Genomic DNA, 18,296 nt, shown 5'->3' on the forward strand with positions numbered 1-18,296 from the left:
AGCAGAAAGGTCTTAAAAACTGCTCTGATGCCAGCCAAACAATGCTTTCACCTCCTGTGAGTAACAGTTTCTCTTCTCTAGGAAGTCCTTCCCCATTGATCAGTTCTCCTCCTTCCATCCACACCCACACTCAGCCCTCCCTCCCAAGCACCCCTCCCCCATTCTAGCAGGGCTAGTGCCCTCTGGGTATCCACAGCCACTCTCCTGCCTAGCTCACTAACTTGCCTATCTTCCCCCAAACAGTTGTTCTTCTCAGCCCCAGACATCCAAGTCCAGCATCCTTCTGTACCAGTCAGCAAGGTGATTTGTTAGAAAAGTCTGTGGCTGAATGGGCAAGTTCAGTGGTTTTAGCAAAAACATAGAGAAACTAATTAAAGAAACCAGTCTCATTAATTTCTCATGGGACCTTGGCAAGTCACTTAACTTTCGCCTTGGGGTAGCTAACATAAAACTTAGAAAATAACATCTATTCTGGGATCCCTGGGTGGCGCAGCGGTTTGGCGCCTGCCTTTGGCCCAGGGCGCGATCCTGGAGACCCGGGATCGAATCCCACGTTGGGCTCCCGGTGCATGGAGCCTGCTTCTCCCTCTGCCTATGTCTCTGCCTCTCTCTTTCTCTCTCTGTGTGACTATCATAAATAAATAAAAATCTAAAAAAAAAATAACATCTATTCTACAACCTCATAAAATAGTTCTAAAACTCACTAGTAATATTTTTTTAACTTTGAAAGATTTTAAAAATGCAAGATATAATGCTAGCAGTTACCAGTAAAAAATCAAAATCCCATTTCATAGGGTTGTTATAAGAACCAATTAAGGCAATTGTTAGAAAGTTGATTAGTTTGGTTAAATAGATAAGAATATCAATAAATATTTGTTTGATAAATGTTTGCTGCTATCTGTAAGATTTTTTTTGGTGACAAAACTATATAGGCAACCAGCATCGCTCTCACAGTTTTATGAACTTATCAGTGCAATTATTTCAGTCCTGTATTGGGAAAGTGACAATGGGAAGTAAAACTGTAGCAGGTGGCCAGAGTCCCGTTCACCTCCGTCATTTCTCAGGACCATAGGCTTCTCATTTAGGAACACTGAATTGAATCATGAGTTCAATTCTGTACTGATGGGGAAGGAGAAAAAGCAAGAATGAGGGAAAAAGGAGAAAAGTTATTTGAATGGTAAGAGCAATTCTAGCCAGTATTCCTTTTTTTTCCTAAGATTTTATTTACGAGAGAGAGAGAGAGAGAGAGAGAGAGAGAGGCAGAGACACAGGCAGAGGGAGAAGCAGGCTCCATGCAGGGAGCCCGACGTGGGACTCCATCCTGGGCATCTAGGATCACGCCCTAAGCCAAAGGCAGATGCTCAACTGCTGAGCCACCCAGGTGTCCCCTGTAGCCAGTATTCCATTCAGTGGGCCAGGACCCTGAGTACAGGTTAGACAGTGAACATGAGTCCATTGGTCTCAGGTCCCACATACCTGGATAAGGTAAGAGACACAAAACCACATACGTCATACTCATGGGCAACTTCAGAGATTTGAGGGTATTTTTTGAGTATTATTTTTATTTCCTGTTAGGATTTACTTCTGTATAAAATCTCTAAGGCACGACTACACTGCATTTGAAGTCACCTGCTAACCATGAAAATGACTAGGCATATATGACCCTAAAGGGTCTAGGATAGAAGGCAAGTCTCCTATGGAAAGGCAATTCCCAAACAGATTCTTCTATCCCAGCCCCACGGTACTGTAAGCCTTCAGACACTCCATGGGATAACAGGAGGCTAGGCACCACACCTGCCCGGCAAGCACTGTCACTAAGTAGTCAGGGTTAACATCACCAGGTTATTCCTCAATCCCTTCTCAGACCAGAACTGAACACTGTACCTTGTCTCCAGGCTGGCAGCCTCTTGAAGCATCTCATCTGTGACTGTATCTGTGTTGTAAAATTCTCTGAGTGCTTGCAGCAGCTCCTCCTTACGATGAGCAGGCAGGCCCTCTGCGTTGAGCAGGGCCCTGGCCCCAGACCGTACCTGCCGGCGCTCAGGATCTTCCAGCAGGCGCAGACCTTCCTCAGAGCCGATGGGGGCCTGGAACTCCCTGGCCAGCTGCTGCTTCAGGTGGTTGTCATAGTAGTTAGAGATGGCATGGCAGGAGGTACAGAGCAGCAGCACATCATGGGAGTTGTGGTCCTTCATCTCAATGGGGAAGTGCTTCCGGTACTCATGTGGAATCACGTTCTTCCTGCCAAGCCCAACCAGAAGGCAGTGCTCATTAGCATGTGACACAGAACACAGGTGGAACTAGCAGGCAGGCTACTGGGATTCTCGTCTCGGCCTAGACAGGATTGAGAAGTCTTGGACACCACAACCCAACAGAGATTACATAAAGGCAATACTGCCTCTTCCACTCTCAGCTTACCTACCTAGCTGTGCCTTAGTTTCCTCTCTCCTAGGAGCAAGTTCATATGACCTGCTAGCAAGAGTCAGCGGAAGGCCAAGGGCAGGGGGAGGCTATCAACCTTTGCAAACACTATACTCCCAGAAGGAAAAGTATCAGAGAAATGAAAAAAAAGTCTAAGAACTTTTAACGTCTGGAAAATAACTCTCTCAAAGCATGTAGCAGGTAACCTCTACTCCTGAAATTTTGGAAGCCTGGTGAGTTAAAAAAAGCCGATTTCCTTCATCTGAGGAACTCCTTACTCAGACTATTTCTGTGGCTCACCAAGACCCATCGTTATTTTCTTGTTTTGTTTTGTTTTGTTTTTTTTAAAGATTTATTTACTCATGAGAGACACAGAAAGAGAGGCAGAGACACAGGCAGAGGGAGAAGCAGGCTCCTCACAGAGAGCCTGATGCAGAACTCGATCCCGGATCCTGGGATCACACCCTGAGCCTAAGGCAGATGCTCAACCGCTGAGCCACCCAGGCGTCCCATCATCAAGACCCATCATTATTTTCTAAGGAGAACCGAGCTCTCAGGGAAAATCTCTTGGCAGCAACAATTATTTGTCTCACTTTGTAAGAGGAGAGTAGGAAAGTGATTTATTCCACTGAAGCCGGGGAGTACAGTGCCTTCAGGTCATCCAAATACAGGTATACCTCATTTTACTGTATTTTGTAGATACTGCATTTTTTACGAATTGAAAGTTTGTGGCAACCCTGCATCAAGCAAGGCTAGTGGCCCCATTTTTTTTTCCAACAGCATTTGTTCACTTTGCATCTTGGTGTCACATTTTGGTACTTCTCACAACATTCCAAACTTTCATTATTATAATATTTGTTATGCTGATTTGTGATCACTATCATAGGTGTCACTATAGTAATTGTTTTGGGAGGCCATAAACCATATCCACTAAGAAAGTGAACTCAGTAGAGAAATGTGTGTTTTCTGACTGCCTTATCATTCCCCTCTCCTGGGGCCTGCCTCACTATTCCTTGAGATGCAACGATACTGACATCAGGCCAATTAATAACCATATAGTGACCTCTATTTGTTCAAGTGAAAGGAAGAGTGGCATGTCTCCCCCTTTAAATCAAAAGCTAAAAATGATTACTCTTAGTGAGGAAGGCATGTGGAATGCCAAGACAGGCCAAAAGCTATGACTTCTGCTCCAGTTAGCCAAGTTGTAAATGCACAGAAGTTCTTGAAAGAAATTAAAAGTGCTGCTCCAGTGAACACATAAATGCTATGTAAATAAAACAGCCTCACTGCTGATCTGGAGAAAGGTTAGTGGTATGGACAGAAGATCAAAATAGCCATAGGGTTATAAGCCAAAGCCTAATCCAGAGCAAGGTCCTAATTCTCTTCAATTCTGTAAGGCTGAGACAGGTGAGGAAGGTGCAGAAGAAAAGTCTGAAGCTAGCAAGGGGTTGGTTCATGAGGTTAAGGAAGTTGTCAGGCAGCCCTGGTGGCGCAGCGGTTTAGTGCCGCCTGCAGCCTGGGGTGTGATCCTGGAGACCCGGGATCAAGTCCCGCATTGGGCTCCCTGCGTGGAGTCTGCTTCTCCCTCTCCCTGTGTCTGTCTCTCTCCCTCTTTGTCTATGAATAAATAAATAAAATCTTAAAAAAAAAAAAAAAGGAAAGAAGCTGTCTACATAACATAACATCAAAGTGCAAGATGAAGCCCCAAGTGCTGAAGTAGAAGTTGCAGTGAGTTATCCTGAAGATCTAGCTAAGATCATTAATGAAGGTGGCTACACTTAACAGATTTTCACTGTGAATGAAACATGGGATCCCTGGGTGGCTCAGCAGTTTAGCGCTGCCTTCAGCCCAGGGTGTGATCCTGGAGACCTGGGATGGAGGCCCATGTCGGGCTCCCTGCACGGAGCCTGCTTCTCCCTCTGCCTGTGTCTCTACCTCTCTCTCTCTCTGTGTCTCTCATGAATTAAAACAAAACAAAACAAAACAAAACAAAACAAAAAAACAGATTTTCACTGTGAATGAAACAGTCTTCTATCCGGAAAAGATGCCATCTAGGATTTTCATAGCTAAAGAGGAGAAGTCAATGCTTGGCTTCAAATTTTAAAATCCAAGCTGACTCTCTTCGTTTGGGACTAACGCAGTTGCTGACTTTAAGCTGAAGCCAAAGCTCATGGACCATTCCAAAAATCCCACAGCCCTTCAGAATTATGCTACATCTACTCTGCCTGGGCTCTTTAAGTGAAAATGACAAAGCCTGGATGACAGCATATCTGTTTACAACAGGATTTACTAAATATTGTAAGCCCACTGTTGAAACTATTGCTCAGGAAAAAAATGAATCCTTTTAAAATATTACTGCTCAGGGCACCTGGGAGGCTTGGTTGGTTAACTGTCTGCCTTCAGCTCAGGTCATGAACTCGGGGTCCTGGGATTGAACCCCACATCGGGCTCCTTGCTCAGTGGGGAATCTGCTTCCCCCTCTTCCTCTGCCTGTCCCCTCACTTCTTGCTCCATGCTCTCTCTAATATATAAATAAAATATTTTAAAAATAAAATAAAGGGGCACCTGGGTGGCTCATTGGTTGAGTATCTGCCTTCAGCTCAGGTTGAGATCCCGGGGTTCTGGGATCGAGTCCTGCATCGGGCTCCCTGCAGGGAGCCTGCTTCTCCCTCTTCCTATGTCTCTGCCTCTCTCTATGTCTCTCATGAATAAATAAATAAAATCTTTAAATAAACAAAAAAATATTACTGCTCATTGATAGTGTATCTGGTCACCCAAGGCCTCTGACCAAGATACACAAAGAGATTTTGTTGCTTTCAAGGCGGCTAAAACGACATCCATTCTGCAGCCCGTGGGTCAAGGAGTAATTTTGAATTTTAAGTCTTATTATTCAAGCTATATTTCATAAGGCTCTAGCGACCATAGACAGAGATTCCTCTAACAGATCTGGGCAAAGTTAATTGAAAACCTTCTGGAGGGCAGCCGGGGTGGCTCAGTGGTTTAGCACTACCTTCAGTCCAGGGTGTGATCCTGGAGACCCGGGATCGAGTCCCACATCAGGCTCTCTGCATGGAGCCTGCTTCTCCCTCTGCCTGTGTCTGTGCCTCTCTGTGTGTGTCTCATCAATACATAAATAAATCTTTAAAAAAAAAAAAGAAAACCTTCTAGAAAAGATTCACCATTCTACATGCCATTAAGAACATTCATGATTCATGAGAAGAGGTCAAAATACCAACATTAATTAACAAGAGTCTGAAAAAAGGTGATTCCACCCCTCATGGATGACTTTGAGGGGTTTGAGACTTCAGTGGAGGATGTAACTGCAGATGTGGTGGAAACGGCAAGAGAACTGGAATTAGAAGTGGAGCATGAAGATGGGACTGAGTTACTGCAATTGTCTGATCTCATGATAAAACTTAGAAGGATGAGGAGTTGCTTCTTGTGAATGAGCAAAGAGGTTTCTTGAGATGGGATCTACTCCTGGGTGAGGATGCTGGGAAGATTGCTGAAATGACAACAAAGGATTTAAAATATTACATAAAAAACTTAGTTGACGAGGCAGTGGTAAAATCTGAGAGGACTAATTCCATTTTGGAAGAATTTCTGCTGTGGGTAAAATGCTATCAATCAGCATCATGTGCTATAGAGAAATTCTTCATGAAGGAAGAGTTAATTGATGCAGCAAACTTCGTTGTTTGTCTTATTTTAAGAAACTGCCACAGCCACCACCCTGATCAGTCAGCAGCCACCAACATCATGGAAATACCCTCACCAGCAAAAGATTATGACTCACTGAAAGCTCAGATGATGGTTAGCATTTTTTAGCAATAGAGTATTTTTATTTATTTATTCATTTATTTTTAAAGTAATCTCTACACCCAGCATGGAGCTCGAACTCAGGACCCCAAGATCAAGAGTCACGTGTTCTGGGATCCCTGGGTGGCACAGCGGTTTGGCGCCTGCCTTTGGCCTGGGGTGCGATCCTGGAGACCCGGAATCAAGTCCCATGTTGGGCTCCCGGTACATGGAGCCTGCTTCTCCCTCTACCTGTGTTTCTGCCTCTCTCTCTCTCTGTGTGTGTCTATCATAAATAAATTTAAAAAAAAAAAGAGTCACATGTTCTACTGACTGAGCCAGCCAAGTGCCCTAGCAATAAAGGTTTGTTTTTGTTTTTGCTTTTTGTTTTTTAGAGAGAGTGAGCAGGGGGTAAGGGGCAGAGGGAGAGGGAGAGAGAGAAGCTCAAGCTGGATCTCACAACCCTGAGATCATGACGATCATGACCTGAACCAAAATCAAGAGTCAGTCACTTAACTGAGCCACCCAGGTACCCCAGTAATATTTTTAAATTAAAGTATATACATTGTTTTTTAGACATAACATTATAGCACAACAGTGTACAGTATAGCATAAGCATTATTATATTCACTGGGAAACACAAATAATTCATTTGAATAACTTTTTAAAAAAGATTTTATTTATGTATTTATGTATTTATTTACAAAGAAAGAGATAGAGCGTGTGTGGGGGTGGGTAGAGGGAGAAGGAGAAAGAGAATCTTAAGAAGACTCCATGCTAAAAAAAAAAAAAAGAAGGCTCCTTGCCTAGCATGAAGCCCAATCCAGCTTAATCTCACAATGCCTAGATCATGTCCTGAGCTGAAATCAAGAGTCGGCCACTGAACAAACTGAGCCACCCAGGCATCCCTAAAGATTTTATACTTAAGCAATCTCTACATCTAACAAGGGCTTCGAGCTTACAACTCCAAGATCAAGAGTCCCATGCTCCACCAAGTCAGCCAGGTGCCCCGACACACTCACTTTATTGCGGTATTTGCTTTATTATGGTAGTCTGAATCAGACCTGCAGTCTCTTTGAGGTATGCCTAGGTATGCATGTACTCCACGAACAGTATCAAGGCTCAGAAAGCTGTGAGCCACTCTAGGGAGGATTATAAGGATGTACAGAGAAAGGCAGCTTCTGAAGGGAATAGGTCACCAGTCATTCATGAACAAAGGGGAACCACTCTCCTTATAGCAAACTGTTACTTAGAAGGGTGTTGCCTTCTTGAAACCAAGAATGGGGCTCAGGATAGGTGGGGGGCACTATAGCAGGACCACACAGAGGGCAGAAGTTCTCAGGAAAACTGGGATGACCCGTGGGGACAAGTCTCTCAGCCGAAGTGGGCAGATTCAACCAAGGCCCCTGAGGGCTCCACATGTGGCTACTAAGGCAGTTTCCATCAGAGGCATGATGTGGCCCAACCCCACACTCACCGAATGTATGAGTCCTTCTTGCCACAGACTACACACAGGTTCTCCTTAACCATCAAGTAATAGTCTCCTGGAGATTCGGGTCTTCCTGCAGGTTCAAACTGTAGCTTGACCACAAAAGGCTCCTCACTCACCAGCTCTTAGAGAAAAGATTAAAGATCAGTGTTTACCCACCGCTCCCTCAGGAAAGAAGCCCCACCTGAAATGTTCCCTGGGTGTCCTGGCAGAGATCCAGATTTCTGGGTTTTGAATAGCCATGTCCCATTAGTCTCAGGGTCTATCTGCCTTCTTCTATCCCTCTCTACCCCTTGGCTCTCTCCCCTGCCTGTGCCCACATGCAGCTAAATGTAGATGGAACAGGACAGGGGAGTCTCACACCTCCAATGCCTTTGTCCAGGTACCACTGAGCTTTCCTTCGGTCACAAGTGCAGAGGGGCTGTCCATCAGGAGCATGGAGGAAGCAGTTGTCATAGAGGGGTGATTTTCTGCAGGGAAAGGAGAGATTAATCTAAAACTAGAAGCTAACTATGGGTCAAGGTATCAGTTGCTTTCCCACGTTGTCTGAGTGACTCCAGCTATTCTCAACCCTCGGCTCAAACATTACATTGATGGGAAAAAAAAAAAACAAATAAAGCAAAAAAAGATGTTTGTTCCTCCATCTGTATGAGGCTAGGAACTAAAAATGAATTCATTTGGGTAGTTTATATATATGTAACAAGGAGTGAGTTGGGTAGTATATACACAGCTCTGTTGTGAAAGTGAATAGGAGCACAGCACCAAGAAAACTGCTCTAGAGTAATCATCGGGTTAAACAAAGTAAATTAAAATTAAAGAACTTCAAGCTAAAGTAATGAGGGCCACATGGGTTTATTTCTGGCTCATACGTAATACTTGCTTCAATTTAATCATCTAATTCCTAAAGGCACCCTGCTACAGGGACCAAACTTCCACTCCAAACTACTTATTAGTCATCTTTCTGCAACAGAGGCATAAGTTGTGTGGAAAAACTCTCACTGGTTAGAGAATGATACTGGCTTAGAGTTGGATGCCTTTCTAAATAATCAAATACCAAATGAACAGGAAATCAGATGATGCATTTCTCCTGAAATGTATGAGACAATTCATGTTATTAATTTTCACAGCTATCCTGAGCAAACAAGGGGTAATAATTGTACCCTCATTTATAACTGGAGAAGTTACAGGGCCCGGGTCGTATCAGGATCAGTGACAAAACTAGGTTAAGCTCTCCTTATTTCCACTCAATTCTAAAGGTTAAAAAGTAAAAGAAGGAGGAAAGGAGGAAAATACACAAATAGATCAAAGGATAGCACTAAATGTTCTTGAAGGAAAGGAAAAATAAAATTAACCCCTGGAAAAAAATATTAACTCCTGGAGCACCTCTGCTACCCTATCACACAACTTTCTCCCCAGATTCAAGATGAGCACCCTTTTGCTGGAGGCTGGGCCCTGAGTCTCTCTCTGCCAGAGAACTCAGTTACCTGGCTGAATAGCCCACCCCCAGGGGCTTTCTTTTATGCCTTCTGGGGTCTCTCCCTTGGTGGTTGCCTAGCATCGTTCCATCCATCTTAGACTTCTTATTTCTTGGTTTCTGCTGAGCTTCTGCAGCTTCCCCATTAAACTCTTCCCCCAGTCGGCTGATTCCTTTGCTTCGGAATGGGATGTCTACCATATCTTGGCATTTCTCCAAGACTTTTCTCCAGCCAATGTGGTCATCGTATCCATCTAGAGTTGAGTTCCTAGAGAAAGGGTATCCAAGAAGATGGAGAAAGAGAGCCACTGAAATCTGGGCATCCCTGGCAGCATAAATCACCTGAAGAGAAAAGTCAGAGATCAGTGGAATCTGGAAGGCAAACCAGAGAGAGCAATTTCCAAGTCAATCACAAAGATGCAGACAACCATTAGGATCCTAATTCAAGATGTACAGTACCCTAAGCACCATGTACTTCTCAAAAAACCTTTTATGATGAGATAATTCACATTATACGAAAGTAAACTGAATATTATAAGGAATCTTCATGTTTCTTCTCTATTTTTTAAAAAATTTTATTTTTATTTATTTATTCATGAGAGACACACACACACACACACACAGAGAGAGAGAGAGAGAGAGAGAGAGAGAGAGAGGCAGAGACACAGGCAGAGGGAGAACAAGTCTCCATGCAGGGAGCCTGATGTGGGACAAGATCCTGGGTCTCCAGGATCACGCCCTGGGCTGAAAGTGGCACTAAACCACTGAGCCACCCGGGCTGCCCCATTTCTTTTCTATTTTCAATGAAAATAGCTAAAATAATGACTTATTCTGAATGCTAAAAAATCCTAAACTTTAGAAATAAGTGAATTTGGGACACCTGGGTGGCTCAGCAGTTTAGTGCTGCCTTCAGCCCAGGGCCTGATCCTGGAGACCTGGGATCAAGTCTCACGTCAGGCTCCCTGCAGGGAGCCTGCTTCTCCCTCTGCCTGTGTCTCTGCCTCTCTCTCTCCATGTCTCTCATGAATAAATAAATAAGATCTTAAAAAAAAAAATCAGTATATTTTTTTCTATCTGTTACCAAACCTGATGGACAGACTTTTTTCAAATTTGGGTGAGTCACAAGTCTGACAACTAGTACATGAACTTCAACTAGGTCATCATTTAGAACACCTGAAAGCAAGATTTATGAGAAGACTGCATGACTGTCAATCAGAAACAACCTGCCATACTTATTAATAAGATATGGAAAACAAATAGGTTTCAAAAAACAAAACAAAACAGGTTTCAAGCATGGGCCTCAAATCAAAAGTCACAAGAGCTCATCTCTGGAATTTATTTATTTAATAATGATAAGTCATTCTCCCAAGCAACTGGTGACAGGAAAGCTGGTCATAAATAAAAGTAGCCAAAACTATCATTAATAGCTTTTCCCAATAAAGGGAGTAAAGACTTTAAAATTCTCTTAATTCACGTTTACTAACCCAGCCTGGTAAATAAACTATTAGGAAGGATTTTTTATGCTTTTAGAATAAAACAGGTTTGAATAAAATTTTCCACCTAGACTCAACAATCTACACATCTATCAGCAGGTTGTCTCCCACAGGAAGAATGTGCTTGAATATGAAGAGTTTAAAGTATTTTTTAACAAACTATTTACAAATGATAAGGAAACCAAGGCACTTTCAACAAATGGTGTTGAGACAACTGGATGACCACATGTAAAGAATACAGTTGGATCCCTACCTTGCATCATATACAAAAATTAACTCAAAATGGATCATAATCCTAAATTTAAGAGCTAAAACCTAAGACCTGTAGAAGAAAACAGGAGTAAATGTTCATTACCTTGGGGTAGGCAATGATTTCTTGAATACAACACCAAAATGATAAGTGACAAGACAAAAAAACAGATAATCGGATCTCTTCAATATAAAACCTCTTTTGTTTCAAATGATGGCCTCCTCAAGTAAGTGAAAAGACTACACCAAGAATGGGAAGAACTATTTATACAGTATATATCTTTTTTTTTACACATTATATATCTAATAAGAGACTAGTCTCCAAAATATATAAAGAACTCTTAAAATTGAATATAAAGACAAACAGTTTAAATATGAGCAAAGGATTTGGATATTTCTCCAAAGAAAATATACAAGTAGGAAACAAGCACTTGACAAGATGTTCAGCATCATAATGAAATACAACTTCATACCTACTAGGATGGCTCTAATCAAGAAGACAGACAATAAACAAGCATTGGTGAGGATGTGGAAAAGTGGAACCTTCATACATTGTTGGTGAGCATATAAAATGGTGCAGCTACTTAGCAAAAAACAATCTGGCAGTTCTTCAAATAGTTAAACATAAAGTCTATGACCCAGTCCTAGGTATATATCCAAGCTAAGTAAAAACATATGACATATGTCCACACAATATTTTATAAACAAATATTCACAGTGGCATTTTTCATAACAATGAAAAAATGAAGACCATCCAAATCGCCACCAATTGATAAAGGCAGTATATCCATACAATGGAGTATTGCATTGCAATACGAAGAAATGAAGTACCAATAAATGTTGCCACATGAATGAACCATAAAAATATGTGAAGCAACCAATCACAAAAGATCATATATTGTATGGTTCCATTTATATGAAATGTCCAAAATAGACAAATCTATAAAGACAAAAGGTAGATTAGTGGTTGCCTACTGTTAGGGTTCTGTGGGCAGGAGCTGGATGGGAAGTGACTGCTAATCAGTATGGAGTTTCTTTTTTGGGTGATAAAAATGTTCTAATATTAGATTGTGGTTATGGTTGCACAACTCTATAAAAATACTAAAATCCATGGATTTGTACATTTTTTAATTTTATTCTTTAAAGTTTTTATTTATTTATTTATTCATGAGAGACAAAGAGAGAGAGGCAGAGAGGTAGACAGAGGGAGAAGCAGGCTCCTCGCAGGGAGCCTGATGCAGGACTTGATCCCTGGACCAGGATCACGCCCTGAATTGAAGGCAGACACTCACCTGCTGAGCCACCCAGGTGTCCCTATTTATTATTTTTTAAGTAGGCTCCATGCCCAACATGGGGCTTGAACTCATGACCCTGAGATCAAGAGTCTTATGCTCTACCTACTAGACCACTGAGGTACCCCAATTTGTATACTTCAAATATCTGAAATTTATTGTATGTGAGTAATATCTCAATAAAACTGTTAAAAAAAAGAAAAAGAAAAAACAAAGGAACCAAGGCACAAAGAAGTGACTTACTCAGAGTCACAGAAAGTCAGAAATAGCTGCAGAAAACAAATTCAGATAATCTGACTCCCAAAACTCTCTCATAGGATAATGTTACCCTGAAGATAGCAGCTAAATCTTTCTAATAACAACATTTTGGAAGGATGAACAAGTGGTAACCAACTCAGCAAACAAGAGAAGGCTAAAATCTAAGCCTATGGGGGTGGTAAATCAAAAATCCAAGAACCAAGTTACTTTGAGCCACAGAGAATAGCAAAGCATAAGGAAAGTTAGAGTACAAGTAGGGGTGAAAACAAGAAAATAAGGTGAAAGCCTCCCTAAGGAATACTTAGAGCTCTAGATCTCCTCCTTTATACCACAGGGCGGGCAATAACTCCTCCAACCCCCCAAAGAGTAAAGTTTAAGTGATATAATGGATAAGAGAGGATATAGGTCTAGTAATACCAGGCCTGGCGGAGGGTGGGGGCAAAGTGTCATCTGAGAAAGGGAATATGGGAAAGTCTACATAATGGATTGGTGAAACTACCAATACCTTTCCCTACTCAACAACTGGAATATAAGCAAAGGGGCTTATACCTCTTGGGCAGAAGACTAGATGATTCATCTCTGGAGAAACTGAGTAGCCTGAGAAAAAAGAGTTTCAGTTACTGACATGTGACTATAATCTATAGGAACTGATAATAAAGCTCACTGGTCCAAAAGCCCTGGCTATTTCTCCTAAGATCAGGAACACGACAAGGATGTCCACTCTCACCACTGTTATTCAACATAATACTAGAAGTCCTATCCTCAGCAATCAGGCAACAAAAAGAAATAAAAAGCGTTCAAACTGGCAAAGAAGAAGTCAAACTCTCCCTCTCTGCAGATGACATGACACTGTACATAGAAAACCCAAAAGACTCCACCCCAAGATTGCCAGAACTCATACAGCAATTCGGCAAGGTGGCAGGATACAAAATCAATGCCCAGAAATCAGTGGCATTTCTATACACTAACAATGAGACTGAAGCAAGAGAAATTAAGGAGTCAATCCCATTTACAATTGCACCCAAAAGCATAAGATACCTAGGAATAAACCTAACCAAAGAGGTAAAGGATCTATACCCTAAAAACTACAGAACACTTCTGAAAGACATTGAGGAAGACACAAAGAGATGGAAAAATTTTCCATGCTCATGGATTGGAAGAATTAATATTGTGAAGATGTCAATGTTACCCAGGGCAATTTACACATTTAATGCAATCCCTATCAAAATGCCATGGACTTTCTTCAGAGAGTTGGAACAAATAATCTTAAGATTTGTGTGGAATCAGAAAAGACCCCGAATAGCCAGGGGAATATTGAAAAAGAAAACCAGAGCTGGGGGCTGGTTTTCAATCCAATCCTGAAATGAGCAAAAGACACAAACAGAAATTTCACAGGGGAAGACATAGACATGGCCAATAAGCATACAACCCTTGATCTAGGGGTCATGAGTTTGACCCGCATGTTGGCTATAAAAGTTATGAAAGAAAATAAATAATCTCTTAAAACAATTTTTAGGGCAGCCCTGGTGGCACAGCGGTTTAGCGCCGCCTGCAGCTCAGGGCCTGATCCTGGAGACCCTGGATCAAGTCCCACGTCAGGCTCTCTGCATGGAGCCTGCTTCTCCCTCTGCCTGTGTCTCTGCCTCTCATTCTCTCTCTGTGTCTCTATGAATAAATAAATAAAAAATCTTTTAAAAAAAACATTTTTAAAAAAAGAATGAACAAAATGATTACAAGTTTGGTTTCAAATTTGGTAGCAATTAATTTCTCCTACCCAACTTTTTATTTTAAAGTTTTCAAACCCACAGAAAAGTTAAAAGAATAATAATGCCAACTCACATCCATAATTGTCAATATTTGCTTTATCTCTTTATAATATGGATACCACATACTTTTTCTTTTTGCCTGAACATATTTCAAAATTAAGTTCTAGTTATTATGATACTTCATCTCTAAATGTGTCAGCGTGTGCTTCTAAAGAACAAGGACATTCTTCTACATGACCTCACCATTACCACAGCCAAGAACTTTAATGGTGACAAAATACAGTAATATACGGTTCTATTTTTAAGGCTCCAATCATTCCAAACATGTCTTTCACAGATAGTGCAAGATTCAGGATTTTTAGTAAACTTATAGAATTATGCAATCCATCAGCACAATGTTAAAACACTTCTATCACCTCAAAAAGAAACCTTATAGCTTTAACAGTCATCTTCCACTTCTCCTGCCCCTAAGAAACCATTAATTTATGTTGTCTCTATATATTGGTATATTCTGAACATTTCACAAAAATAGAATCTGATGTGTTCTTTTGCAACTGGCTTCTTTCACTAAGCATAATGTTTTCAAGACTCAACCATGTTGTATCATGTGTCCTTTTTTATTGCTGAATAATATTCCATTGTAAGGCTATGCCATATTTTTTCATTCATCAGTTGATAGACCTAATCAACTTTTTTTTTTCCTAGTCAACTTTTTAATGTGTCTTTAAATATGAACGGACAGCCAAGGATCCAAACCTTGAAGAAAAATCGTTAATGTGAAAGACGAAGACCAAATCAAACATTTCAAATAAGGAACTCAGAGAAAAATGAGACAATATAGGAAGAAGAAAACCTCAGAAATCTTTAATACACTAAGACAACAGAAGATATTGTATCTGTTACACAAGAACAAAGTTATTTTAAAAGTGAATAGTCAGTGGAGACAAAGAATCTCTTGTCACTTAAAATTATGATAGGAATAATTAGGAATTCAATAGCAATGTTAGAAGATAAACTTGAGGAAATTTCCCAGAAGATAAAACAAAAAATACAGAAGGATGCCTGGGTTGCTCAGTGGTGGCTCCCTCTGCCTATGTCTCTGGCCCTCTCTGTCTCTCATGAATAAATAAAACCTTTAAAAAACAAAAACAAAAAATACAGAGATAGAGAAATCAGAAATAAAACATTTTTCCTAGGAAATCAGAGGATCAATCCACGGGGGTCCAATATCCAAATAACATGAGTTCTAGAAACGAAAGGGAAATTTTCAGGTAAATATTATGAGAAGTTTCTAAACTGAAAGGCATGAGCTTCTAGATTGAAAGAGTACACTGGCTTCTAATACTACAATGAAAAATAGCCCACACTAATGTATATCATCATGAATTTTTTTAAAGATTTTATTTATTTATTCATGAGAGACAGAGAGAGAGAGAGAGAGAGAGAGAGAGAGAGAGAGAGAGAGAGAGAGAATGAGAGGTAGAGACACAGGCAGAGGGAGAAGCAGGCTCCATGCAGGGAGCCCGACATGGGACTCGATCTGGGGTCTCCAGGATCACACCCCGTGCTGAAGGCGGCACTAAACCGCTGAGCCACCTGGGCTGCCCTATCATCATGAATTTTAAGAACTAAGAATAAAGTGAAGATTCTTCAGAAAGAAAAACAAGTGACATGCTCAGTATCAACACTGGAAGCTTTAAGATAGGGAACATTACCACCTTCAAAGTTCTGAAGGAAAATGATCTTCACCCTAAAATGCTATACTCAGCCAAAATATCAGTTCATAGAAAGGGAAGCCAGTATCTTTTCAGACATGCAGGGTATCATAAATTAACTTCCTATGCTCCCTTTCTTAATGTACTCTAAGACAAGAAAGGGAAAAGACATGGAATTTGAAAGACAGAGGATCTACTCCAGAAGAAAGGTGAAGGGACTCGCTAGGCTTACGATAAATCCAAATTCCAGGGTCAGAGCTGAGCAGCAGGGCTCCTGAAAGGAGCAAGATGACAAAGGGCTCTGTCTAGAAGGGACAGCTCCAAGGGAAGACAAAAGGAGTATGTCACCTCATGTGACATGAACCAGCTGAGAAAAGATATAGGGTTCCATTAAAGAGTCTAGGGTTGAAACAGTTAATAGGTAGACAGAAAACAAAGCAACAAAAGTACAAATTATTACTCCTAGGAAAACAAAAAGTTATATAAGAAAAAAACCTAATTGCAGCTTACTATGTGGCTCAGCTATAAATAATATCAATATAAGTAGATATTAATCTGATAAAAATGAGGATTTACCTATATTGAGGTGATAGGGAAGGGAATAAGTATTTGTCTGGGGACAGAGGAACTGCAAGAGTACTAAATCATGTCTTCCACTGTAAGAAGTCAAAAGATAGGGATCCCTGGGTGGCGCAGCGGTTTGGCGCCTGCCTTTGGCTCAGGGCGCGATCCTGGAGACCCGGGATCGAGTCCCACGTCAGGCTCCTGGTGCATGGAGCCTGCTTCTCCTTCTGCCTATGTCTCTGCCTCTCTCTCTGTGTGTGTGTGTGTGACTATCATAAATTTTAAAAAAAAAAGTCAAAAGATAATATGAAAAATAAAAAAGAGTAATATATGCATGTAATTTAAAAATATAATGGTAATTACCAGGAAGAAATGAAATTGGTTGCCACTGAGTGGGAGGAAGACAGGGAACTATTAACTGTTTCTTATAATAAGTTTTATAACACTTTGGTTTTCCAATTATCCATTTATATTTGTAATAAGAAAATTATGTTTTCTGAAAAGTCTCACATATACTAAATGCTAAAAAAAAATAAAACACAATAGGAACTCTTACTCTGTTATTTAAATACTATTTACAGGGTCACCTGGGTGGCTCAGTGGTTGAGTGTCTGCCTTTGTCTTAGGTTGTGATCCTAGGGTCCTGGGATTGAATCCTCCCACGTCAGGCTCCCTGTAGGGAGCCTGCTTCTTCCTCTGCCTCTGTCTCTGCCTCTTTGTGTCTCTCATGAATAAATAAATAAAATTTTTTAAAAAATACTATTTACAAAATATAGACCAGTTATCTTCAGTGAGTCTATTTTAAGGTATTTCCACCAAGGAATTTTATTTGAAGATTACAATTACAACTATATTTCATGAGCAATGCCTCTTCCATTCTTCAGCTACACTGGTAAGAAGTACCTGGTCCTCAGTAAGATTCTCAGCATCCCAGTTGCTGCAGCGAAGCAGAAGGGACTTGTCAAGTGAAAAGTTCAAAACTGTCTCGGCAAGGGATTTCAGGCTGAGCCCATTACAGAGCAAATTGTTTCTGTAAGAAATAAGTAAGCCATGTATCAAAAATGGCAAAAGAAGAACAGGTAAATCAAAAAAGACATAAACGGCCAATACACAGATGGCAGACACTCAAACCCACTAGACATTAAACAAAATAAAAATTATAAATAATTTATCTATCAGATTGCAAAGATTAAAAAAAATCTATATCTACTACTGATGGAGCATACAGAATCAGACCTCTAACCTAAAATTTGTGAACTGTTGGGCACCTGGGTAGCTCTCTGGCTGAGTGTCTGCCTTTGGCTCAGGTCATGACCTCAGGATCCTGGGATTGAGTCCTATATCAGGCTCCTCATAGGGAGCCTGCCTCTCTCTGTGTGTCTCTCATGAATAAATAAATAAAATCTTTAAAAAAAAATAAAATAAAATTTATGACCTATTTTTACAAGCCTTACAGAAACTAGTTTTTTTTTTTCAGAAACTAGTTTTAACAATAAAGAGCTATCAAAACTTTGAATATGAAAATTCTCTGACTCAAGAATTCCACTTCTAGGAATTTATCTTAAGGACAAATGTACATAAAATGGTCTTCATTACAGCACCATTTACAGTAGTGAAGAATTGGAAACAACCTAAATGCCCATCAACAAAAGGCTGGTTAAGCGTCTATGCAATTAAATTCCACACAGCTATTCAAAATGAGGATATGGATGGGGAGCCTGTGTGGCTAAGCTGGGTAAGCATCTGACTCTTGGTTTTGGCTCAGATCATGATCTCAGGG

At 40.7% G+C, this 18,296-nt stretch overlaps 1 protein-coding gene across 4 annotated transcripts in view; it reads right to left on the reverse strand.

Moving 5' to 3' along the window:
- The window catches only part of EXD2 (exonuclease 3'-5' domain containing 2), a 57,388-nt gene that overhangs the window by 8,408 nt on the left and 30,684 nt on the right, over nucleotides 1-18,296 (reverse strand). For 3 of the 4 annotated variants that reach the window (XM_055304017.1, XM_055304016.1, XM_055304018.1), the window contains 5 exons: nucleotides 17,420-17,546; nucleotides 9,190-9,521; nucleotides 8,069-8,175; nucleotides 7,694-7,829; nucleotides 1,885-2,241 (listed from right to left, as the gene is read on the reverse strand). In XM_055304017.1, the coding sequence (XP_055159992.1) occupies nucleotides 1,885-2,241; nucleotides 7,694-7,829; nucleotides 8,069-8,175; nucleotides 9,190-9,521; nucleotides 17,420-17,546 (1,059 nt within the window). The remainder of the gene's footprint in view (nucleotides 1-1,884; nucleotides 2,242-7,693; nucleotides 7,830-8,068; nucleotides 8,176-9,189; nucleotides 9,522-17,419; nucleotides 17,547-18,296) is intronic. The other variant, XM_055304019.1, reaches the window with a different exon arrangement.

This window comes from Nyctereutes procyonoides, unplaced genomic scaffold (genome assembly GCF_905146905.1).
Source record: "Nyctereutes procyonoides isolate TBG_1078 unplaced genomic scaffold, NYPRO_anot_genome, whole genome shotgun sequence".
Lineage (NCBI taxonomy): Eukaryota > Metazoa > Chordata > Mammalia > Carnivora > Canidae > Nyctereutes > Nyctereutes procyonoides.